This window comes from Larimichthys crocea, chromosome XIII (assembly GCF_000972845.2).
Source record: "Larimichthys crocea isolate SSNF chromosome XIII, L_crocea_2.0, whole genome shotgun sequence".
Classification (NCBI taxonomy): domain Eukaryota; kingdom Metazoa; phylum Chordata; class Actinopteri; family Sciaenidae; genus Larimichthys; species Larimichthys crocea.
In genome coordinates, this window is record NC_040023.1 from 6,469,698 (window position 1) to 6,495,343 (window position 25,646).

Genomic DNA, 25,646 nt, shown 5'->3' on the forward strand with positions numbered 1-25,646 from the left:
AACTCCTTTTGCGTTGCGTGGGGAAAGCGCCAAAGTCTCAGGATACTACATTTCCCATAATGTAAACAGAAAGTGTTGCTTGCTTGTCTTTCAAACTCCACATCCCCATTTTGTAACTTCATTGAATTCATATAATCCTCCAAGACAAGCGTCACTGTGACATCATCAGGGGTGGCTCAGGTGGCAGAGCGGGTCATCCGATAATCGGAGGGTCGCTGGCCGCCGCCAGGTCAGTTGAGGTGTCCCCGTGGAGGATACTGAACCCCAAAATACCCCTGATGACTGACGTCAGTGTGAGAATGAGTGTGCATGGGTGAAATGTAGCATTTTCTCGAAGTTGGCTCTATAACACAGAACACATTATCAAACAGTAAACAGCTGAACTGCTGCTCAGACTAGTGATAATTTGAACCATCACCACTGAAATTATTTTTGGTTCATGTTCATCAACACAACTTCGGCCTGCTTATCTTAACAGTGCTGACCTTTGAAAGAACGGAGAGCTCGAAATATCACACTTGCCCTGTGATGAAACCTGCAGGTGACATTACAGATACTATGTCCATGTTTTATAGTGTCAATAATTGCACCGGTATAAAACGCTCCACAAAAATACATTTGTGTTGTTCTAACAGGTTCTGACAGGATTATTATTAATAGAATAAAAGTTTCCTGGTAAATTACAGGAACTGGTTCTGTAATCAACAATGGACTTTCAATACTTGTGATGATTTAGCTGGTGAAACTGTGTTAAATACATGAAGCTCACTAAATATCAGATCTATACAGATATAGAGACAGACTGATTGACCTTGTAGGGTCTTGCTTCTGTAAACTTTATCTTCAGTGTGTGAGTTGAGTGACGTTGACGAGTAAAATGTCAGTTTTTCTGCTTCATCGGCTGTCAGTCACGCTGAGCTGAGCTGAAATTTTCTAAACTTTTAAAATGCAAAGTGTCTCTGTGGACTGGACTTAAAATTTAATTAAACCCTCCTAAACAGGAAGAGCCGGCAGGTTCAGTGAAAATAATTATTGGAGCGGGAGGTGCTTCAGACAGGATTAAAATCACTGAGAAGCATCTGAGTCCCGTCTTGCAGCCTATGGTGTTATTCTGGCTTCGTATAAAGATATAAAATGAAACAATTATTTACTGTGTCACACACCAAACAGGCCAAGAACCAGTCATGATTAAGAGATTTCAAACATTTAATGTGCATCAGTGATCGAGAACGTTTGTTTTGTCTCAGGATTATTGGCACTTTAAGGGATGATTCCAGATTTACTGTGAGAGTCTGACGGTGCTTTGGCCTGACAGTAGCCTCTGGTACAAGAAAAAAAAAGATCTGTAAGCTCTCTCATTATATAAACTAAATTATTATTTATAATAATAATAATAATGAACTGGTGACTTGCCCAGGCTGGGACAGGCTCCAACCCCCCGTGACCCTGATGAGGATAAGCGCTTACAGAAAATAGACGGATGGATAATAATAATTATTCTTATTATTTGGGGTTAAAATCAGTCGAGTTTTGTATCAAACTACACGTAAAAGTTGATTTTAGATCATTAAAACTTGCTGCCTCTGTGGCGTCAATTAATTTTGGGCTGCTAAAAAGTGAGGGATGATTTCAGGGAGCTCAGAGACTCGGTCCGAACCACAGACTACTCGCAGGTCACAGAACCATCTGTCTGAGAAAAAGAAGAACCCAAAAACTAACTTTACTTTACCAAGTATGTAAATACAATCTCTGAGTAGACACATCTCCTAAACATGGAAGAGTTTTATTACAAATCCGATGACAATATAGATTGGTATGTAACACTTAAAGATAAAAAAAAAACAAAAAACAAAACAAAGACTCTGTACTTTACAGAAGTGTAAATAAGTAAGTGAGAAAATAAGTCGATATTTAAAATGGGGGAAGTAAGAAGATATGCATGAAATATAAAAATAAAATCCTCCAGTCGAATGTCGAGTGAAATGCGCTCGAAAGACGGTGAGAAGCGCTTTGCTGCTGACGTCAGACCCGGTGTGGGACGAAGAATACGTGTTCGGTGGACTCACACCCGCTTCACATCTTGTAAACAGGACACTGAGGATACTCTGTGTGTGTGTGTGTGTGTGTGTGTGTGTGTGTGTGTGGACACGCTGTCGGATGATCATTAGTGTATGAAAATAGATTACATGGAAAGTCATAAATACATCAGGTGGCTCGGGCGTTAACGGTCAGACGCTGTCTCTTGCTGCAGAGGAAGCACAGTGGTGTGTGCGTGTGTGTGTGTGTGTGTGTGTGTGTGTGTGTGTGCTCCTGTGGCCGTGGTGCTTTGATGTGCTGCTGTCTGAAATCTGTCTCTCCGTCCAGTCCTGTCCATAAAAAGTACAAACTCTACGCTTGAATCTAAAGGTTCCACCGTTTAAATTCTCTAAAATACACCTCTGCTTGCTAAACTATCTGGAGTGGAAGCTGACTTGCTGGCTGTCTAGAAACTTTGGGAGTCTAGTAGAAAGTTACTGTGTGCTATTCGTCTGAACGGAAATGCAAAGACTGGAGGTGAAGCCACGGAGAAGTGGTGTGTTTGTTGTTTTTCTTTTTTACGTCCTCTTGCTCGGGTTCAGTTTGGAATCTCCTGTTCTGCTGTTTCCTCTTTAACGGAGTCTTCTTCCTCCTGCTCCAGCTGCTCCTCCTCCTCCTCCTGCAAACACACGACACGTCGCACCGTCACATAACAGAAGGCAGCTTTAAAACATGTCAGCGTCAGCAGCGAATAAAACCAACCAGCCAAGCTGTGTAAGTGTAGTATACACTCAGATGTGCTGTATATTGAATTACACCCATTATAACATCAATAAAAAGGATTAATTACTCAATTAGATTCAAACTTTTTGTGGAATAAACAACGCTGACTTTGTAAGAGAAATGTATTTTCTTAGGGTTATCACACTGCCTAAAGAAAAGCTAAAATGATGTTTACTCTTGAGGGTCATGGGAATGTCAATTTGTAACAACTCATTATTGTAGCCGTGATAAAATTACAGCTCGTTAACATTCATAGAAACACCTAATGTGTCTTGACCACGACTTTGTCAAAGCCTCATGGGAGCTGTAGTTACCACGTAGCGTCGAGTGTTTCATCTGTTCAAAAACCTTCTAAAGCAAAACTGGTTTACAGATGCTGTTAGCTCTTAGTCTAAGGTAACACACAATAACAATTCTTATTTTCAGGTGATTATACGCTGATGAAAACATAGATATGCATTATTTAAATTTTTGTTTGCCATGTTCTGTACACAGTCTCTTAAATCTTACACAAATTAAAAGGTCCAGTGTGTAAGATTTAGGGGAAATATGGAATATACTAGTCATAGGTATGTTTTCATTTGTGTATAAGCATCTAAAAATAAGAATCGTTATGTTTTTGTTACCTTAGAATGAACCTTTTATATGTACTGAATCCTCTTTCACCATGTTTCTCTAAACACGGCCTTTCACGTTTTTTTTTCCCGTGACTACTTTAAGTTACTACTACTAGTTTAGAAGGGGAGGGTGAGGTGAGGGGTGTTCAGTTAGTTGCAGTCTGTGAGTTCACTGCTAGATGCCACTAAATCGTAAATAATAAACACTGGACCTTTACGTTTCAGCCACAAAAAACAGAAAATACACTTTATTTTTTTTGTAAATAACAAAAAGGTCCCAAAATGTATACGTGAGTTTAAAAAAAAGCCAACAAAGAGAAAGTGACACACACAGAGCAGGAGTCATGGAGGGCCACCTGACTTTAGTAGAGCAGACAAAGTGAAAGTGACGGTGGTGAGAGCCGCTGTGGTGATTAAACGACTCTGACAGATACAATTATCCCCCCTCCAGAGGTTAATGAACACATCTACACACCAGAATGTGTGATCACCAGGTTAGGATCTGCAGCCCACAACAACACCTCATGAATCCACATTCCTCCAGCTGGCTGGGAGCAGATATTAGTTAGGTCCTAATTCTCTGTCAATCAAACACGGTTTCACTGTGTGTTCTCACAACACTGCACAGTTATTATTGCCTGAATATTGGAAACTTTTCCCAATAGACTCCATAAAAATAAAACCGTGCCGCATGTGATTGTAATGCCGAACCCCAGGGAAGCTGGTTTTAATACCCCAGTGTGTGCTCGCTAATTAAAAAGTCCTGAAAACAGCTTTTAAAAACAGAAATTTCACTGTGAATTCATTTAATATTTGACAGCAAATAGCTGTCCATATCTTTTATTTAAAACAAAGAGTTTTCGTCTTTAAAAACTACAAGTTCTCAAACACTTGGTCTAAATATTCTTTGGTTTGTTATTATATGTATTTATTTATAAGCCTAATTTCAATTGAACCGTTTACAGTCAGCACCTCCGTGAGGCTGTGCTTAGACTCAACGGTGCTTTGAGTCATCACCATATTTGTGATGACTCAATCCATCCAAAAGTTGTGTAGACATTTCGTAACACTGTTTAAGACCAAAGCGGTGGCCAACAGTGACGTAGATGTGCTGCTAGTGTGACTAAGAACTTTTGAACTACTGTACCGCATTAAAAAATGTCTCATCGATGCTTGTAGAAACCAAAATTTGGATGCAAAATTGAGACAATGGAGTCTCCAAGCTCTAGCAGTGATGATCATATTTAGATTTTCATCATTTCTAACTGAAGTCAAAGTATCTACTTCAACCAACCAACAACTGATAGTGTGTTAGTTATGATAATACTTGTATATGAACAAAAAAGAACAACTTTTGTCCGATACCTTTTTACGTTACGGATGTAGACTAACAAATTATGTCAACGCCCTCGATCTCGTAACGTCTTGAGACGGTTACAGGTTTCATCAGTCAGATGTTTTTCAAGGAGCAACAGAAATACACAGACTTATCCCGTTCAGTTAGTTATATTGGGCATAAATGTGAACGTTTAGTTGAAATGTTGTATATTTAAGAACATGACGGTGCCGTCTGTAATCATTACAAACAAAGATGGTGTCATGACAGCTCACGGCCCGCTCTGAGACGTCGATATTACCGACTGATTTTAGATAATCAAAGGTACGCCGCCGATCATTACGATGACTCATAAACACACCACGCACCCATTATGTTTACAGAAAGCAACATGAGGTTTGAGTAATTATGAGAAATGTCTAAACTTTACTGCAGGGTGCCGTGGCCCCCATAGACCCCCTTTTTCCTGGGCTAATGAGCTGTGATGAGCAAACTTGATGACATTCTTTAGTCTTTTATTGCTGAAATGAAGAATTCTAGTAGAAATACGTGTCGGCCTTGCCTATCGCTTGATGATGTAGATTGAAATTGAAAGTGTCAGACAACCTGGGATGAAGATGAGCTGAACTTCGTGTATTTTCCTGGATCTTAGTGTAAATAAATCAGTGCAGGATGTGGGCAGCTATTTGCAGCAGTTGTTAAAGCATGTGTAGAAACAGTAAATTAAGGGTTAGGGTTAATGCAAAGGACGGACCGTATATCATCTCTTTACTAACAGGAACCTTGTCGGTGCCTCTGGAGCCGTCTTGATATGCAGTCTCCCCCTGGAGAAAAATGTGCTACTTTTTCCTGAACTCTGGATACTTTCTGGTGCCGGTCCATAGGGCTGATATAAATCTAGCTGTGGGGTGACACCTCATGAACTCCGCCATCGTATACATTCGTGCCATCCACCAAATCTCCCTGACAAGCCTGCCAATTTTCCAATTACCTGTGGCGCCATCCGTTATCGGAGGGCCAGTCAGCTCTTAAATGGGAAACAAGAGGGGAGGAGGGGCCAGCGCATGCTAACTATCTCATAAAGCCAGAGATGTGTCTCCCGTGCCTCCTCCTCTGCTGATTTAGTGCGTGTCCCTGGGGAGAGGGGTGACACCAGTCCTCCTGGCCTCTCAGGGCCTCTTCGCAGGATTTCTCATGTGCTCTTTATCCTCCACCACTCCAACCCCTCAGCCACCTATCACTCCTGTCGCAGCACGGGGGAAAGCAGACGGGTGTCAGCGCTCCACAGTTTCACCGTGGCTGGTATTATCCTGCTGTCTGTCTGCCTGCAGAGATGCCTCCTCCAGTCTGGGTAGGAGGGCGGCCCAATCTTCATCTGTTTTCAGGTTTCTTTGAATTTGAGCGAAATGCAGCGCTGGAAGTGATACTACAGCTGAAAATTGCCTTCAATTTGAGCTCACTCCTCATTTATCTGCCCTTATAGTCAGGCTTATGGAGTGAGTCTCCAGAAATTGCCTGAGCAATGTGCAATTTAAAGTGTCAGAGAGACGCGGCAGACGAGCTGTTAATCATATTTGAAATGCACAAACCACCTGGGGAGGATCTGACTGAGTTGTTTGGGGAGGGGTGAAATTCTTGTTAGGGAGCACATACTGTATCAGACAAGTCAGTCAGTTCTAATCCTCTAAAGCAGCTCCTTCATGTGCCATGGCATTATTGAGCTGGACTGAAATATCTGTGCTGCAAATCAAAAGATGATCGAACACTTTTGGAGCGTCGTTTAAAGCCGCATTCATCGACCTTTTGGCCACTTGGGGGCGTCAAAATGAGCCGTAAACACAACATACCAGTCCCACCAGGATTTCGCAGCCCTTTTTTGAGATAGTTGCGGCCTAAAATGCCTGATGTTGCATGAGGTGAAAGTTGCGATAAGTTGCGATTCGACAGTCACGCCGAGGGGGCCCTGTCCCTGGGGGCGAGCCGACGGAGGAAATGTGCCCGACGGGGGCCAGCCGGCGCCAGGGAGAGGTCCCATGAAGGGATCCTCCCACACCGTGTGGTCGTCCCTGACCCGCCGAGTTTAATCCCCCGGGAAGACTGCGCGGAAGTTGCGGAAAAATTGCAGTGATTGGTTAAAATTGCAACACTACTCTGAATTCACAGGGATTCACTGAAGTTGCGTTGAAATTGCAAATCGCAACATCGCAAATTCCTGGAGAGTCTGACATACTGTGACATGTTTGATGTGGTGAGTGAGTTCAATATTCACCCACCTCTTAGCTCTGTTTTCTGGTGAGTACTTCAACCACCAGCTTATTGGTTACGGTGGGTCAATCACGCTGTTAATTATGTGCAACTTCGAGCCTTGATATCATCTGAACGTGTGAGTTAAATGAAAATTCAGACTCAGTACAGTTGTCATGAACGGGGAAATTAGCTATAGAGACGGAAACAGTTTTTTGTACCAGGCTGTAAACATGTTTATTTCTGCTGTGAAGACATTTGAACATGGGGGGGTTACGGAGATTCTGTAGCCAGCCTCAAGTGGCCATTTGAGATACTGCAGTTTTCCTGCTGATTGGTTTTCACTTGATCTGGACTCATAAACAGACTGAAGAGCCTCGGAAATTACCGTAAACTTGACTTCTGTAAACAAATATGGAGGAATGAAAATTCTCCATGTCTCTTCTTATTCTCTCATTTTTATACTTATCCAAGAGAACAACATTCAGCCTTAATTATCACTCCGACCTATTATTATTTGTGTGTGTTCTTTCCATATTAAAATTTGCAGCACGTTTTAAATCCGCTGATCCGGAGAAAGATGACTGAGTGGAAGCGGCAATGCTCTGCCACCTCCCTCCCTTTCCCTCGCTGTGGACTACAGAGGTTGAGGTATCGGAGCTGTGTTTTGCATCAGTGGCCCCTGCTTTGTGGAGAGCTGAGAGGCAGACGCTCCCCCTCCTGACGAGCCTGCAGGAGCTGATGGGCTCTGGCATTGTGGGATATCTCCATCAATTCCCTCTGGGGAGAGAGACGAGGGAGAGGAGAGGAGAGGAGAAAGGAGGGGAGGTTTGTTTTCACCGCTTGCTTTCCATAGGCTTGGCAGGCCCCTCTGGCACTAACATATACATATATGATAATGAAATGCCACATTTCTCATTCGAGTTGAGGTCGGCGTTTTAAAGGGCAGGAGCGGAGCGTCGTCTCCGTCGCGTCACGCAGAGAGTGCTCAGACTGAGGCCTAGGTGGCAACAAAGACCGGTCGAGCTCTAACGACGCTCTGCCTCACATCCCGCACCATTAATTGCAACCCTTGAATGCACACACACACGTAGAGAAAGAGATCTGCCAACGACACACACACACACACACTATGCAATCAGCCCTTATAAACTCGGATTAAATTCACACTGTAAAGGAATCATAATGTACAACGCGGCGTGTACTTTAATGAGCTTTGCCTTCCTTTATCAAGCCTATACAGTCCTCAAAAGAATTAGCAGTTAATTAGCGTGACTGATTTTCTTATCATCTTTTCTGCTTTCACTGTATTTATTTATGAGCGTGTCTTACACCGCGCATTGTGCGTACGCGGAAAAGAGAGGCTCGGCTTTATAGGGCCCTCTCACCTTTGATGGATTCACTGCCCTCGCAGTTAGATAAATGTTCAGCTGCACAGATAATTACAAAGCCCTGCAGTCGCCATGGAGAGAAAACAAACATAGAGGCTATGTTTTACTATATAGAGCTGCGTGTGCACAAGTCGACCCCACGTTTTGATTAATTTGTGAGCACAAGATAAATATATATATATATATACACACAGAGAGCCGGCACAACAGGCCACCCTCGTGTTGAGTAATGGGGAACGTTAATTCTCAAGACTACGAGCAGTTTGAGCATGGAGGCTGTATTAAGGATGGTTGGTTGGTTGGTTGGTGAGACAAGCAGCCGATGGCGGTGCTGATACAGTGGATTGGGAGCTGTAGCTTCCCCCTCTTCGGCTGTCACATCCTCCCTCCAGCTGCGAGAAAAAAAACGAAATGTATCTCGTGCTCACGAAACGAAGCAGGAATGTAAAGCATGGCCACTGCGGGGCTCCGTAGATAACGGCGCAGTCAGAGCACGAGCGTCGAGCTTTAATGTGAATTAGAATTCATGTAATGAATCAAATCCGATGTAAACATCCTAGTTAATTAAAAGTCTGTTTAATTACTCCTATATAATGCTCATGAATGATTAAGCGATTGGTTCATGAGGAGTTTATTCTTGACTCAACGTCCACTTACTACTCTTACTACCACACCTGATGATCTTCTTCAGTGTGCTCAGGTGTCATGGAGACAACTTCATATCAAAACAATACTAAATAAGGTATTTTATATTATTTCTTTTCACACATGGGCCACTACAAAAAATATAAAAATCCAAAAGTAATGAAGCAAATAAAATGTTATGAAAGAAGAAATATAGAAAATATATAAATGAAATCAGTTACCATGATGTAATGCATTATTATGAATGTTATTCCCTTATTTGCTGTTTTATTGTACTTTTTTTTAATTTCATAATTATATTTCTGATTAAAATAATGATGCTTCATTTTCTTAGATTCCCAAAATTGATTATTTAAAGACACTTTTATGTGATTTTGTTAAATATTTTATGTCAAGTCTTTAATACAAGTTAAGGCCAAGAATAAATCCAAAGTAAGTGTGTGTTATTCTTCTTGTACAGAGCTTTTTCATTGATTATTATTAGTTCATCATTGATTGAACTGTTGTAAAACTGACTAAACTATTAAATGATGACATGTACGGTACATGAGCTATATACTGTAATGTACTAAAATGTAACACAGGCCACTAATCCCTCCCACGTAACAGGTCAATGAGTTTCCATGTGATTATTAATTAACTGTGCCAGCTAGCAGTTTATTTCATCATGTCTTTATTTAACATCAGCCAAACTTTGAAGCCTGCATGTCGAACAGGGACTATATGTTTTTATGTGCCCTTTCTTTAATTGATGTATTTCCTTTTATTGACATCACAAAGTCTTTCTAAGTGACTCTAATCTTGCGTATTGCTGTCCTTGCAGATTGCTGTATTGTTCTGCAGATATGTGACCTCTTCTCAGCACTTGACATGAATTCTCAGTTGAGCACATTGTCTCCCTTTTTCCTCTAAAAACCATTAAGACATTAATAAAAAGACAATACCACATTTGGTAGATAGAAGTACATTATCAAGTGTGTGTGTGTGTGTGTGGCTCCCTGTGTCATCTTGTTGCCATTCAGGAGATGACACAATTGCAGTGGGTCATAAACAGCAGCTTCATTAGCCTGTTCAGGCAGTGCGTTACGCGCTACATTTAACCACCTCTGCCCTCAGCGCTTCTCCCTCACCTCAGCACCCACAAACCAGTCACCAGAGTGCACAATTAAATTTCATGACTGCGCATATTTGCAATTCCCCATTTCATTTATTACAAAGGGCATTCTTTAATGTCCATTTATTTTTTTTATTTTTTTCCAAGAAACGTATTTCCATTTTAGTGAGGCATGACTGATACCGAGGTGAAGTTACCAGGCAACACCTAATTTAATCAGAGGTAAAATTCACGAGCAGGTTTTTCTTTTTATTGCCTCGTCAGATAACTACAGTTGCCTCCTGGAAGAGGATATACAGTCGAGGGAGGAGGGGGATGAAGAGGAGAGCTGCTTTCTCTCTGTTTCCAGTATAAAGCGTTTAGAATAAAGCAGAGATTCATAAAAAGGTCTGAGGGAAAACCGCTCGTGTAGCTCTGATTTATTTCTGAACAAGGCTGGGGAAAACACAACATGTCCAAGAGAGAACGACAGCAGTGTCTCGTGAAATGAAAACGAAAGAGGAAGAGGGATGTACTATTTCAATATAATATATTACACTATTTAAATATATGAAAATTGAGGACTGAAAGTAAAAGTAACAAGTGTATACAGGGGTAGTGCACAAAAGTATCAGTCCTGGTACTGAACATTTTTGCACAGTAAAGTGACAAATGTGTACAGAAGGATTACACAAAGTAGTTGTGGTAGAGTAACAGCAGTCATAGTTGTGGAGGAGACTCGCCAAGGCTTTACTGTGTAGTGCACCTATCCTCGCATCACCCTGCTTTGCGTGATCTTTTAATTCCAACCAGCAACTCATGCGCTGGTCTCTCCTTCTGCAGGACTTCAATCTGCAGATCCAGCACAAAAAAGGTACAGAAAACGTAATAGCAGACACTTTGTCTAGGGGTTACTCAAAGCCATAGGAATCAAACATTTCGGGGTATGTTTAATTCTTGGGTGTGTCTTGTGTTTTGTGTCAATTTCATATGCAAACAGAGATGTGCCATCCCCAGGAGGCGATTGGTGGAGTGATTCCCAGTCCTAGCCCGTGATTGGCTGCAGCTGAAAACCACCTCATGTATAAAGAGAGATCGTGGCCGAATAAAACACTAAACGTTTATTTCATGGAGGACCTGATTTTTTTTGCATCGCAACGTGTTGGAAATGTCTTCAATGTAACCATGCACACATAGACTGGGTTTAAATTGGATGAGATGGATAACGTAGTATTTATTACAGACTAAGTGAGGTTGAAAGCTGATATGATATAAGCAGGTAATATTTTTAAAATAGTCGTCTTGATTACACCAATGGTTTAGTTGTAGTTTTGACTTTCTAGTTATAGATTGTTCTAACAGAACAGTGGCGCTGCAGTCATGTGAAGATGATCTTGTTGAATATGACGCGTTGCGATTGAAAAACTACCCGTTTGGCTGGGCTCTGTCAGGCTTTATTTTGCAAGAATTTTCTGCTGGCTGTACGTTATCCCTCACATAGACCACCAGATAATTTCTTATACTCAATGAATGCAACAAAAGTATAGTTATATAAAGCATGATCACAATGTCTGCTAGTTTTCACTTTAGCTTTGAATGCTCCTGTCCAAAACACCTAGGACAAATCTGGACTTTGGTTTAGTTTAAAAGTTGAGCAATGGCTAAAGTTACACATACTGCTAACAACAAACAAACAATTTAATTCGAATACATACATGTTGCCATGGATATTAATCTCCATGGCAACTTGTATGCAAATGAGCAGAGGCCCTTTCATGTCCATTAAGAATGTTTTTAGCCTTGATGTGTCGTGTTCCGGAATATCAGGCAAGCATATATCACAGGCTGATCAGTGTCTGCTCTCAGTTTGGACAGAGGGCTGAGAGGAGTAGGTGCTTTCATGGTTATGTATTGACTCACGGATTTTAAACTTTTTTTCAACATACCTAAGGTGAGGATCAACAAAAACATGAATCATCGGGGGACCTAAGGTGGATCGAGTGATGCCTGGGTGCTCTAATAAGCCATCGGTAATGGTATGTACCTGTCAGTCAACCAGTCACACTGTTAATAATGCGCTTCAAGCATTAATATCATCTGAAGGGGTCAGTTAAAACAAAAAAATCACCCCCCTCAAGTTGCTGTAGAGACCAAAACCATTGTCTGAGCCAGGTTGTGAACATGGGCACATTGATATGGCAGTTTATGGGGATTTGACTCACTACCAGCATATTTGCACATTTTTTGCAAACTTGTTGATATTTTCCTTGTTCTCAACCAAACAAGCATTTAATTTTAATCAACCTCCAAGGATTCAAACATTTCAAACTGTGTTTCAACATACCTAAGGTAAAATAATGGTTTTCACTTTTGTACCAAGGCCTGCAAGTTTGGGTAGATTTCTTCAAGTGTTCTGCTAGTGTACACTGACACTTGATCATTTCTACCCAGCACAGCATATTTGACCAAAATGTTTTGCAAACTTGTGGTTTATTTAAGTAATATTGTGGGTTTTATTCTATATTCTGACATGTTGTCATGTAATCAAATTGCTAAGAACATAAAATTTTAATCCAACTAGGTAGATTCAAAGGTTTTCTAACATAGCTAGGGCAAGTTAATGATTCTCACTTTTGTACCAAAGTCTTCAAGTTTCGGTAGATTTCTCAGGTGTTCTTGATCATTTTAGCCAAGATCATGGCCGTCAGGTAGACCCAGCACTTCCTCATCCTCTGGCAACCAGCCACATGTCCTTGGTTGTTGTTTTGGTGGTGGTCCACCTTAAAATTGATACCTTTAGTTATAGTTGTTTGATCCGAGTTGTGTAAATAAGTCATTTTCTTTTGTATATAAAAACTTGTTGTATGTGGCTACTTGGGACTCGGAGAAGATTTGGGACCCTTCAAGTTACGCTCTAGGCACCCCTAGACTGGGGCGTAACATTTGATAGTGCATATTTTGCAGATAGCAATCCTCTATAAATTAGGAAATCCAATAGCTTGGTGGTAAAAAAAAAACATTCTGCAGTCTGGTGATATGTGCAGCCATGCCCCTGTAACGTCTGCCAAACAGTACTGTAGATTAAATTGTTGAGGTCCAGGAAACTGTTACCAGTACCACTTATCTAAAGAAATTCTTCTTCTGTGTGTGTTCAGAAGTGTGTAAAAAGTTCAACTACACAGATGATACAGTAGGAGGGCTCACTATTATTTTGTTGCCAATTTTGATATGTACTATGATAAGTTGTGGATGTTTTTGTTGCTATGTCACCTGCCCACCTGATCACATAGCAAGGTAATCACAGTAGTCACATATAGCCTATTTAGGTGAGTCACAGGTGAACAACTGCAGGGAGTTAAGAATCGGGGGAGCCACACAGTTTTTCAACCGTATGTGTGTGTCTATGCTGTTTCTTTGTCCGATATTAGTAGTTTTGTCATGTTTCCGAGCTCATTTTTACATAATTCATTCAATAAGTACACCTGACTTTTTGTAGCCATTTTTTTATTCTGAATATGAATAGAACGTTAAACGTTTATTTCATGGAGGACCTGATTTTTTTTGCATCGCAACGTGTTGGAAATGTCTTCAATGTAACCATGCACACATAGACTGGGTTTAAATTGGATGAGATGGATAATGTAGTATTTATTACAGACTAAGTGAGGTTGAAAGCTGATATGATATGAGCAGGTAATATTTTTTAAATAGTCATCTTGATTACACCAATAGTTTAGTTGTAGTTTTGACTTTCTAGTTATAGATTGTTCTAACAGAACAGTGGCGCTGCAGTCATGTGAAGATGATCTTGTTGAATATGACGCGTTGCGATTGAAAAACTACCCGTTTGGCTGGGCTCTGTCAGGCTTTATTTTGCAAAAATTTTCTGCTGGCTGTACGTTATCCCTCACATAGACCACCAGATAATTTCTTATACTCAATGAATGCAACAAAAGTATAGTTATATAAAGCATGATCACAATGTCTGCTAGTTTTCACTTTAGCTTTGAATGCTCCTGTCCAAAACACCTAGGACAAATCTGGACTTTGGTTTAGTTTAAAAGTTGAGCAATGGCTAAAGTTACACATACTGCTAACAACAAACAAACAATTTAATTCGAATACATGTTGCCATGGAGATTAATCTCCATGGCAACTTGTATGCAAATGAGCAGAGGCCCTTTCATGTCCATTAAGAATGTTTTTAGCCTTGATGTGTCGTGTTCCGGAATATCAGGCAAGCATATATCACAGGCTGATCAGTGTCTGCTCTCAGTTTGGACAGAGGGCTGAGAGGAGTAGGTGATTTCATGGTTATGTATTGACTCACGGATTTTAAACTTTTTTTCAACATACCTAAGGTGAGGATCAGCAAAAACATGAATCATCGGGGGACCTAAGGTGGATCGAGTGATGCCTGGGTGCTCTAATAAGCCATCGGCAATGGTATGTACCTGTCAGTCAACCAGTCACACTGTTGATAATGCGCTCATTAATTTTGTCTTTCTTTCTATTTCAGATGTTTTAAGTGAGGACCTGTGTTCCTTCACTTGTCTGGTCGTTTGTCTCAGTTTATGTGTTCTGTGTCTCAATCATGCGTTTTGTTTGGTTTTATTTTATTTTCAAGTGTTTTGCTTCCGTACGCTGACACTTGACGTTTTCTTGTCGTCGTCGAACATTTGTAGACATTTTTTGCGAACTTGTGGATCATTGAAAGAATAAGGTTGATATTTTCCTTGTTCTCAACCAAAGAAGCATTTCATTTTAATCAGCCTCCAAAGATTCAACCATTTCAAACTGTGTTTCAACATACCTAAGGTAAAATAATGGTTTTCACTTTTGTACCAAGGCCTGCAAGTTTGGGTAGATTTTTCAAGTGTTCTGCTAGTGTACACTGACACTTGATCATTTCTACCTACTGCAGCATATTTGACCAAAATGTTTTGCAAACTTGTGGCTTATTTGAGGAATATTGTGGGTTTTATTTTGCATTCTTACATGTTGTCATGTAATCACATCGCTAAGAACATAAGATTTTAATCCAACTAGGTAGATTCAAAGGTTTTATGACATAGCTAGGGCAAGTTAATGATTTTCACTTTTGTACCAAAGTCTTCAAGTTTGGGTAGATTTCTCAGGTGTTCTTGATAATTTTTTTGCTAACTTCTACTCATTGCATAAGATTTGTACTATGTTTTTTGCTAACTTGTATTTTTTTCTGTCTCTTCCAGCCTCATTAATTTTGTCTTTCTTTCTTTTTCAGATGTTTTAAGTGAGGACCTGTGTTCCTTCACTTGTTTGGTCGTTTGTCTCAGTTTCTGTGTTCTGTGTCTCAATCATGCGTTTTGTTTGGTTTTATTTTATTTTCAAGTGTTTTGCTTCCGTACGCTGACACTTGATGTTTTCTCGTCGTCGTCGAACATTTGTAGACATTTTTTGCGAACTCGTGGATCATTGAAAGAATAAGGTTGATATTTTCCTTGTTCTCAACCAAAGAAGCATTTCATTTTAATCAGCCTCCAAAGATTCAACCATTTCAAACTGTGTTTCAACATACCTAAGGTAAATAATGGTTTTCACTTTTGTACCAAGGCCTGCAAGTTTGGGTAGATTTTTCAAATGTTCTGCTAGTGTACACTGACACTTGATCATTTCTACCTACTGCAGCATATTTGACCAAAATGTTTTGTGAACTTGTGGCTTATTTGAGGAATATTGTGGGTTTTATTTTGCATTCTTACATGTTGTCATGTAATCACATCGCTAAGAACATAAGATTTTAATCCAAATAGGTAGATTCAAAGGTTTTCTGACATAGCTAGGGCAAATTAATGATTTTCACTTTTGTACCAAAGTCTTCAAGTTTGGGTAGATTTCTCAGGTGTTCTTGATAATTTTTTTGCTAACTTCTACTCATTGCATAATATTTGTACTATGTTTTTTGCTAACTTGTATTTTTTTCTGTCTCTTCCAGCCTCATTAATTTTGTCTTTCTTTCTTTTTCAGATGTTTTAAGTGAGGACCTGTGTTCCTTCACTTGTTTGGTCGTTTGTCTCAGTTTCTGTGTTCTGTGTCTCAATCATGCGTTTTGTTTGGTTTTATTTTATTTTCAAGTGTTTTGCTTCCGTACGCTGACACTTGATGTTTTCTCATCGTCGTCGAACATTTGTAGACATTTTTTGCGAACTCGTGGATCATTGAAAGAATAAGGTTGATATTTTCCTTGTTCTCAACCAAAGAAGCATTTCATTTTAATCAGCCTCCAAAGATTCAACCATTTCAAACTGTGTTTCAACATACCTAAGGTAAATAATGGTTTTCACTTTTGTACCAAGGCCTGCAAGTTTGGGTAGATTTTTCAAATGTTCTGCTAGTGTACACTGACACTTGATCATTTCTACCTACTGCAGCATATTTGACCAAAATGTTTTGTGAACTTGTGGCTTATTTGAGGAATATTGTGGGTTTTATTTTGCATTCTTACATGTTGTCATGTAATCACATCGCTAAGAACATAAGATTTTAATCCAACTAGGTAGATTCAAAGGTTTTATGACATAGCTAGGGCAAGTTAATGATTTTCACTTTTGTACCAAAGTCTTCAAGTTTGGGTAGATTTCTCAGGTGTTCTTGATAATTTTTTTGCTAACTTCTACTCATTGCATAAGATTTGTACTATGTTTTTTGCTAACTTGTATTTTGTTTTGTCTCTTCCAGCCTCATTAATTTTGTCTTTCTTTCTTTTTCAGATGTTTTAAGTGAGGACCTGTGTTCCTTCACTTGTTTGGTCGTTTGTCTCAGTTTCTGTGTTCTGTGTCTCAATCATGCGTTTTGTTTGGTTTTATTTTATTTTCAAGTGTTTTGCTTCCGTACGCTGACACTTGATGTTTTCTCATCGTCGTCGAACATTTGTAGACATTTTTTGCGAACTCGTGGATCATTGAAAGAATAAGGTTGATATTTTCCTTGTTCTCAACCAAAGAAGCATTTCATTTTAATCAGCCTCCAAAGATTCAACCATTTCAAACTGTGTTTCAACATACCTAAGGTAAATAATGGTTTTCACTTTTGTACCAAGGCCTGCGAGTTTGGGTAGATTTTTCAAGTGTTCTGCTAGTGTACACTGACACTTGATCATTTCTACCCATCGCAGCATATTTGACTAACATGTTTTGTGAACTTGTGGTTTATTTGAGGAATATTGTGGGTTTTATTCTGTATTCTGACATGTTGTCATGTAATCAAATCGGGTTTTATTCTGTATTCTGACATGTTGTCATGTAATCAAATCGTTAAGAACATAAGATTTTAATCCAAATAGGTAGATTCAAAGGTTTTGTAACATAGCTAGGGCAAATTAATGATTTTCACTTTTGTATCAAAGTCTTCAAGTTTGGGTAGATTTCTCAGGTGTTCTTGATAATTTTTTTGCTAACTTCTACTCATTGCATAATGTTTGTAGACTTGTATTTTGTTATGTCTCTTCCAGCCTCATTAATTTTGTCTTTCTTTTTCAGATGTTTTAAGTCAGGTTTGATAACTTATATTCATTGCATAAGATTTGTACAGAATGTTTTTTGCTAACTTGTATTTTGTTATGTGTCTTCCAGCCTCATTATTTTGTCTTTCTTTCTTTTTCAGATGTTTTAAGTGAGGTTTGCTAACTTATACTCATTGCATAATATTTGTACTGTTATTTGCTAACTTGTATTTTGTTTTGTCTCTTCCAGCCTCATTAATTTTGTCTTTCTTTCTTTTTCAGATGTTTTAAGTCAGGTTTGATAACTTATACTCACTGCATAAGATTTGTACTATATGTTTTTTGCTAACTTGTATTTTGTTTTGTCTCTTCCAGCCTCATTAATTTTGTCTTTTTCTTTTTCAGATGTTTTAAGTCAGGTTTGAAAACTTATACTCATTGCATAAGATTTGTACTATATGTTTTTTGCTAACTTGTATTTTGTTATGTCTCTTCCAGCCTCATTAATTTTGTCTTTTTCTTTTTCAGATGTTTTAAGTCAGGTTTGATAACTTCTACTCATTGCATAAGATTTGTACAGAATGTTTTTACTAACTTGTATTTTGTTTTGTCTCTTCCAGCCTCATTAATTTTGTCTCTTTCTTTTTCAGATGTTTTAAGTGAGGTTTGATAACTTGTACTCATTGCATAAGATTTGTACTATATGTTTTTTGCTAACTTGTATTTTGTTATGTGTCTTCCAGCCTCATTAATTTTGTCTCTTTCTTTTTCAGATGTTTTAAGTCAGGTTTGCTAACTTATACTCATTGTATAAGATTTGTATAGAATGTTTTTTTGCTAACTTGTATTTTGTTTCGTCTCTTCCAGCCTCATTAATTTTGTCTTTCTTTCTTTTTCAGATGTTTCAAAATGAGGACGTGTTCCTTCTGGTTGTTTGTATCATTTTCTATTTATGTATCTATCCTACCCGTCTCTTTCTATCTGCCTCTCTCTATCTAACTCAACCGGTCGCGGTGGATGACCGTCTGCCAATGAGCCTGGTTCTGCCCGAGGTTTCTGCCTGTTAAAAGGCAGTTTTTCCTCGCCACTGTCGCCAAGTGCTTGCTCATGGTGGAACTGTTGAGTCTCTGTAAATAATATTTTAAAGAGTACGGTCTAGACCTGCTCTGTATGAAAAGTGTCATGAGATAACTTTTCTTATGATATGGCGCTATATAAATAAATTTGAATTGAATTGAATTGAATTTTCCTCAGTCTGTTTGTCTGCATTTGGGCACTGGTGTCTCTCCTACACTCATTGGTTATCATGTCCATAGATGTGTACATGTATTGTTGTACACATGACACCAGCTCACAGTGTTGTAGTTAATACTACCTAAACAAGACCAGGTCATGACCAAGACTAGAGTGTATCTAGACCAAGACAAGACCAAGACTATGAGGGTTTGAGACCAAGTCGAGACCAAGAACAAAGTAGAGCAAGACTGAGTCAAGACCAGACGGTATACAACATTTCCAAACGTCTTTGGGTGAAGCGCTCCATGGCAGAATTTACATACTGCTGTAATTAATGAAATCCAGAGTGCTCTTCGTCCGATACCGCGTAAAAAATACAGTTGATTCCAAGAGAAGACCATTAAAAAATGGTCTTGAGAACAATCTTGACTACTACAACACTGCCAGTGAGTAAAGTTGAGCCTTTACCGACTCAAAACCTTTTGAACTCTGAGTGGCAGTACATCAGCTGAAGTGCAAACGTGGAAGCAAAGTTGGACCGAAGTGAACTTGAAGGTTTTGGGTGTGTGCGTGACAGCAATTACACCGTTCCATAAGAACGTACATCAAAACAAGCCAAGGCCAAAGTGGCTTTATATTATAACCGCACGGTGGGGTTGACAGAAAGAAATGCTGAACTAAAGTTCGTTATGTATATTTATCGGTGGAAATTGTTGTGTCTCTATCCAGGATGCCATTAAAATATTGCATGCTTTTTGCCCACGCAGCAGCAGCCCGGGACTTGTGGGAATGTTATCTTAACGAAGGCTTGGTAGTTGGCTGCTGCTCAGTGTCTGCTACACTGTTTATGGCCATAAAATACTGAGGTGGTCCGAAAAGGGGCCTCATGTACGCTCTCCGCTAAGAGGGTTATTAGAATGAGCCAGGTCCAGAGAAATGGACTGCTGAGGCCACTGGGGATCCCGACAGCAATCACACACTGCTGTTTACTCCACAAATTGGCCCCTGAGAGGGGGCATGGACGTCTGTAGCGCCTAGTTAAAGTGATTGAGGTGACTCCTAGCCATTGATTTTCTCTTCGTCTTTGCCGTCCCGCCTGGCCACCCTTGACCATGTCCTGTGCTCCCTGCAGGCTACTTTAGCTAGCCCGGGCTGGTGTTTAGCTGCCACTGCTTGCCTTTAAATCACATTAAACTGTGGTTAAACTTTGGCCACGTCTAGGAGACAACCATCATTGATGAGGTTATCATGCTTTAAGCACCTCATACGCTTGAGTAAAAGCCTCGACTGTTGGGCTTATTGATTGCGCAGTCCTTACGGCGTTAAGATTAAACTTGAATACAGATAAGAGAATGAGAGCAACAAATAAATGCACCAATGATACCGATTAAACCAATCAGACCGCTAATAAAAAATGCCTCATTGAGGAAAATAAAAACAGGCTAGAGGTTACATTTTTCCACTTAGATAGACGCCCACTGGGTGAGAAGTTGCTCAAAATAAAATAAAAAAAGCATTCCCTCTGCCTCACTCTAAATACCAGAACATCTGATGAGTAATGATGCCTATTTTTCTTTCAATTTACCCGATATAGTGAAGTCAGCCAAGTGTGACACTTCATTAAGTTAATTAGGCTAACTTAATTACAGCCTTTCCCAGGTCAAGCGATGAAGCTTCTGATTGATGGCGCGGCTTGTAAAGGTAATCGGGAATGACACCGAAACGAACGTCAGCTGCTACAAACCATCAAAAACTACAAACACTCGCACGTCCACCCTCCATCTTTAACCGTCACATATATACACATACACGCAGAGCTGCTGAACACGACTTCAAATACAAACTGTTTGCTGAGTAGGAGTAGGCTTATGGCTGAGGAGGAAGGGAAGAAAATTCAACTTTTTTACGCACTGTAATTTCAACAGTTGCAGTCCTTTTGATGACAAACGAGTCTGAGTGCAGCTAAAGTGGTGCATCCCACACAAGTTTACAGCTGAGTACTTTAAACACTGCTTGAGCTAACTTTAAGAGCTTTTGGCATTTCAAATCTTTCATCCAAGTCCTTCTGGTCTGATTCACCGTGGAGCCCAGCATGCTAGGCAACGCTGCAAGGGTGTAAATAAAGCCTTAAACAAGCACCCCTTGGCACGGGGTAACAGGCTTGAATTAAAGGCCATCCATATATTACGGCAAGACTGTCACTTTATTACTGAAATCAATTCAGTGAGGGCCCCGGGCGACAGCGGGAGGGATGTGGCCTTGGTCAGAGCGAGGTTTATCTAAGCCGAGCAGGCTGAGAGAAACACAGCGTCTATAATGAACTCAAGCCTGTCTAATAAAGCCTTTTATTGCCCCTTTGCACAACAGAAACATGTCCGCGACGACGCCGACGCTCAGCGCCCGCATTTTCCTGCAACACTGTAAACCGGCAGCTCTTCTGTAATGACTGCGGCTCCACAAACATCTCAACAATACGAGCAAATCACAGAGACAAAACATCATCAAAAAGATATTTTGTTATTAATCAGGAGCTCCCAGACATGCACTGGCAGGAACAAAAGCACTTGTGTCTTCGGGTTTGTTTTTCCTTGGCAGGAACTATAGCAGAAAACTTTGTTGTACATTTGTATTTGGTTTAGTCACACAGCCAAAATAAAAATGACTCGAGGATCACAAACAAGATTCATAAGTTTGCTAAAATCCAATCCCGCTAAGGTAGTCCAAAAACTAAATACATGACAGAACAATTTCTTACAATTTGCCCGGGATGCATCTGCAATGTGCCGGGTTGTTAATAGCCTGGTTCTAGACATCTGAATCACCACCCAAACCTCTGATTTGTCCAGTGATTCAAATACATCTGGTGTTCAGTGACGGCTGTTTCCCTGGTTGGAGACACAATCAGCACTTTGTGTAGCCGGATTTAGAACGGGGGTGTCAACATCCTACCTATAGCTAGCTACTGAGCTACATCCATCAAAGATAGTGACCGAGAAACTGACACAAAAATGGCCACAAGCTTTGATGAGTTGGGTGCAGCTGCAAAGGGCAATAGAAACATATATAAATGGCCACGTGGTGATAGTCATCGTGGCAAATCTGACAATCTGTCAAACCACTTTACGCAGCGATTGACCAACCAATCCGAAGGTGTGGGTTAGGGAAAGGCAACTGAGGTCAGGAGGTGCGCGGTGCTTCCACCAGTTGTTCTTGCCACCCTGGTTGCAGTTTCAGGATCATTGGTGCCTTCGTCCATAGCGCACCGTGGTCCAATCTTCTCCATCAAAAATATCCCATAGTTATGGGGAAGATCAATAAATCCTTTCCCTGCAGCCTTTTGTCTTTTATCCACAAAATCTTCATTATAAATCCAATTAAATGAAATTTTCCAAATAAAAGTAAATCAAAAGCAGCAACGTTTCGACCCTTTAGTGGGTCTTCATCAGGCCTAGGCTCACGATAACAACAAAAAGTGGCTTTCTCTTTCATAGTGGGTTAGGTTTAGGTTTAGGGTGCAACACTATAAATGCTTTTCATGGAGGCACAGTCCGGCTGTACAGAGTGGCTGTACAGTACACTGTTTATCTTGCATCAATGTCACGAGGTGCTTTGAATTGTCAGGCATTTATTGCTGTATGTTGGATAAACCAAAAACAAACATGTCTTGCTTTTAGTCTGTTAGGAATTCCCTCATTTGACTTGATACATATTGGTATTGTGATCTGAAGTTACAGTTACTGAGGATTTTTTCATCGCCCACAACTGGCGAGCTGTTATCTCCATTTGTATGATTTATTGCATCTCGCCTCTCTTCCTGACAGCGGGCTTATCGTCCCACCTATGTGTGTGGCCATCTGGAAACAGGTATTAACACTTTGTCTTCAGATGTGGACAGACACAACACGTATGACAGAGACGTCTGAAACTCAGGGCAAACGGTATCCGGTTGGTGTTTCACTTATTCCGAGCGAAACTCTGGGAGCTCGTGCGGCAAACAGGCTGGCTTTCAAACAAGACATTTAACCAAAAACTGCGGTGGGCATCACATACTGTAAGATACTCCGTGCTGTTTCCTGCCTACCTCTTTCTTCAGATGTCATACATCTTCTTCTCAGATAAGAGCAGTGGCTGCAGGGAGCTTTGAAAAATCACTTCCTGTACCTTTTTTCTTTTTTTTTCCTTTTGCAGCAGCAGACTGTCAGACAGAGGAGTTGACCGTAAGCTATCTCTGCCAGCAGCTGAATCTCAGCCACAGCGATCAGGTAATATTCTGCACTTAATGCTGGCATTTAAGAAGCATTCTCCCCCCACAGGCAGAAACGGCGCACGGCTTGGCATTTAAAAGCAGATAATAAAACTTTCCTTAAATACAGCTCTCATCTCAGAGTGCTTTTTAGATGCCCTTAGTGGAGTCAATTATCTCCCCACACTTGCTATTACTGAGACACTCTGCACCTTTGCGCCTTAAAAGGTCTGTACACCATGCTTTCTCAAAAATGTCACATTCTTAACCGCCTCTCAAAATGTAGACCCTGCAATATAAGAAATGGCGTACACGTGTCGGCTTCTTTCATCCATTTGTTGCTTAAACATGCCTCTTCAATGTGCCAGATGAACTCGAATCGAATAGTGGAAATGCTTCAGAATCAGAAACTATGCACACTTTATGTACATCTATGAGCATAAACAAAATGCTTCGAGCGGCTATTGAACACGAGTGATCTCTGCCTGTTAAAGGAATAGAGAAGAAAATCGCTAATTTGTCACATCAACGCGTTTCATTCTTCTGTCACCAGTGGAATTGTCGACCTGCTCAAGGCCAGAGAGAGCCAAAGCCCAGAGGTTCTCTCATTTGATGTTAACAAGTAGGAGTGAGGACGAGGAGGAGGAGAACGAGGAGGATGAGGATGGCAGCAACTTCATAGGGACAAGATACTCCAGAGGGAACGAGATACGAAAGGCTAAGAACGTAGGAGTTAAAGGGGAAAACCACAGAGGCCGGCTTCATGCTCACTCACTGTCTTTACTAGAATAAAAGTATAAAATAAAAAGTAGAATATAATCAATGATTAAAGGGGAAAACACAGTGTAGACAGTGTTTCATCTGACGATTGATTGGTTCTTCTATCTAAGCAATTGTCTATTATTATTATTATTATTTAATTATTATTATGATGATGAATTATTGGTCTATAACAATAACAATTTATTTTGAAGTGATATGGTGTTATAGTCTCTTCCTCTTTTTCTTCAGTTCAATCTGATTCAGATATTAAAGTATCCATCTTTGCCCCCTACATTTTAACTTTCTTACGCTCAGGTGTGCATAAAATACAAGTTATCAACTTATTTTAGTAGTGAAGTGTGAAATTATTGGTTATCTTATCGGTATCGGCCATGAGAAGCGGTTAATTACTGGTTATCGTATCAGCTGGGAGAAAAAAAAAATCCATGTTGTAAATCCCTAACTTTGATTTTCGTTCTCAGAATAAAAAACTGTACAATTTAAGGCCCTAAGACATCAATTAACTGAGCTGTGGCTTGGGAAGCAGAGCGGGTCGTCCACTAATCAGATGATCGGTAGTTCGATCCCCGGCGTCCTTGGGCAGGATACTGAACCCCAAATTGGCCAATGATTGAAACTTTGAAACAGTCTGATTAGCTCCCAAACTGATGAGCATTTGGGACCTTGCATGGCAGCCAGTGCATTCAATGTACGAATAGGTGAATGTGATATGTAGTGTTTGAAAGACTAGAAAGGCTCTACAAGTACAGTCCATTTACTGTGGAGTGCTTTGAACATTACAGGCCCCGAGGGGTAGCAGACTTTCAGTCAAAGTGTCTATATGTAACACTGGAAACAAGACACATTTCTTAATTATCAGGCTTTGTGTCATCATCATATTACTCGAACATACATCAGAATATTGGTATGTTCTAGCCAGGGCTGATTAAACAGGACCTGCTGGTCCTCTGGGGTGCTCTACTGTTTCTACAGCCTGCCAGTAAGCACATTTACAAACTGTGTTGTAAATGTGCTTCAACTACTGCTGTTGAAAGCTGTTACTGCTTACATATCAAACCCCATTTTGACACATATAAGCCTAGAGACACCACTGATTTCAGAACAAGCTGCCTTTTATTTCTTTTATTGATTCTGATGAAGCTTTTTGTAGAAAACGAGACAATGCTGGTCAAAACTGCTGCAGTCTAAACTTTGCTTTTTGGGTTGGGTCAGTGAAGGGGAGGTAGCGGCGTACTCTGTCTTCTACAGTAACTTCTTTGGACCACTGAGGGCACAAAAATCCAAAGTCTCTGTTTGACTTCATCAATCACTTGAAGATTTTCAAACCGAGGTATAATGAGATCTGGATGACCATGTGGGTTGACTTTTGTCCTGTGGGGAGTCGCTCAGATCGAGGCAAAGTACGAGGCGATGTCAAGGATTTTTTCACTAATTTGTTTTTGGCTTGAGGACAGAATAACTTGCTGTTGCAAGAAACACTAGAACCAGATTTGGATGATAAATATGTATAATAAAGCCACTGCAGTGAATTCTAGTCATGAACTGAAACTAAGAGAGACCAGAACTACGCTGAGGTTCGTTAAAAGTTAGAGTGAAACCTCAATGGACTGGAACTAACCCTAAATCCCTTTATGGACATAAGAAGACAGATGTTCACATCTGATAGTGAAACCTGCTGCCTGGGCTAATGCTCATATTCAGCTGTGTGCTTCATTCGTTTCAAAAATAGTTTTGCCAAAGAGCATAGATCAGAGCATTGGGTCAGCTAAAATTAGAGTA

General features: G+C 40.2%; 1 protein-coding gene and 1 long non-coding RNA gene across 15 annotated transcripts in view; one reads left to right on the forward strand and one right to left on the reverse strand.

The window, feature by feature from the left end:
- Positions 1-1,958: 1,958 nt before the first annotated feature.
- The window catches only part of phf14 (PHD finger protein 14), a 79,265-nt gene continuing 55,577 nt past the window's right edge, over positions 1,959-25,646 (reverse strand). For 3 of the 4 annotated variants that reach the window (XM_027286177.1, XM_027286179.1, XM_027286175.1), the window contains exon 18: positions 1,959-2,695. In XM_027286177.1, the coding sequence (XP_027141978.1) occupies positions 2,615-2,695 (81 nt within the window). In that variant the 3' untranslated portion in view covers positions 1,959-2,614. Of the gene's footprint in view, positions 2,696-10,887; positions 10,978-25,646 lie in introns of those variants that run through there. The other variant, XM_027286176.1, reaches the window with a different exon arrangement.
- On the forward strand, positions 11,035-18,414 carry LOC109142279 (uncharacterized). 11 transcript variants are annotated; one of them, XR_003463486.1, is made up of 5 exons: positions 14,013-14,571; positions 14,645-14,943; positions 15,389-17,173; positions 17,767-17,780; positions 18,256-18,414. It is a non-coding gene; the product is annotated as an uncharacterized LOC109142279 (long non-coding RNA). The 11 variants fall into 11 exon arrangements; XR_003463479.1 differs by lacking the exons at positions 17,767-17,780; positions 18,256-18,414 and adding an exon at positions 11,862-12,161 and having other exon boundaries at positions 14,487-14,571; positions 15,389-17,291; XR_003463487.1 differs by lacking the exon at positions 17,767-17,780.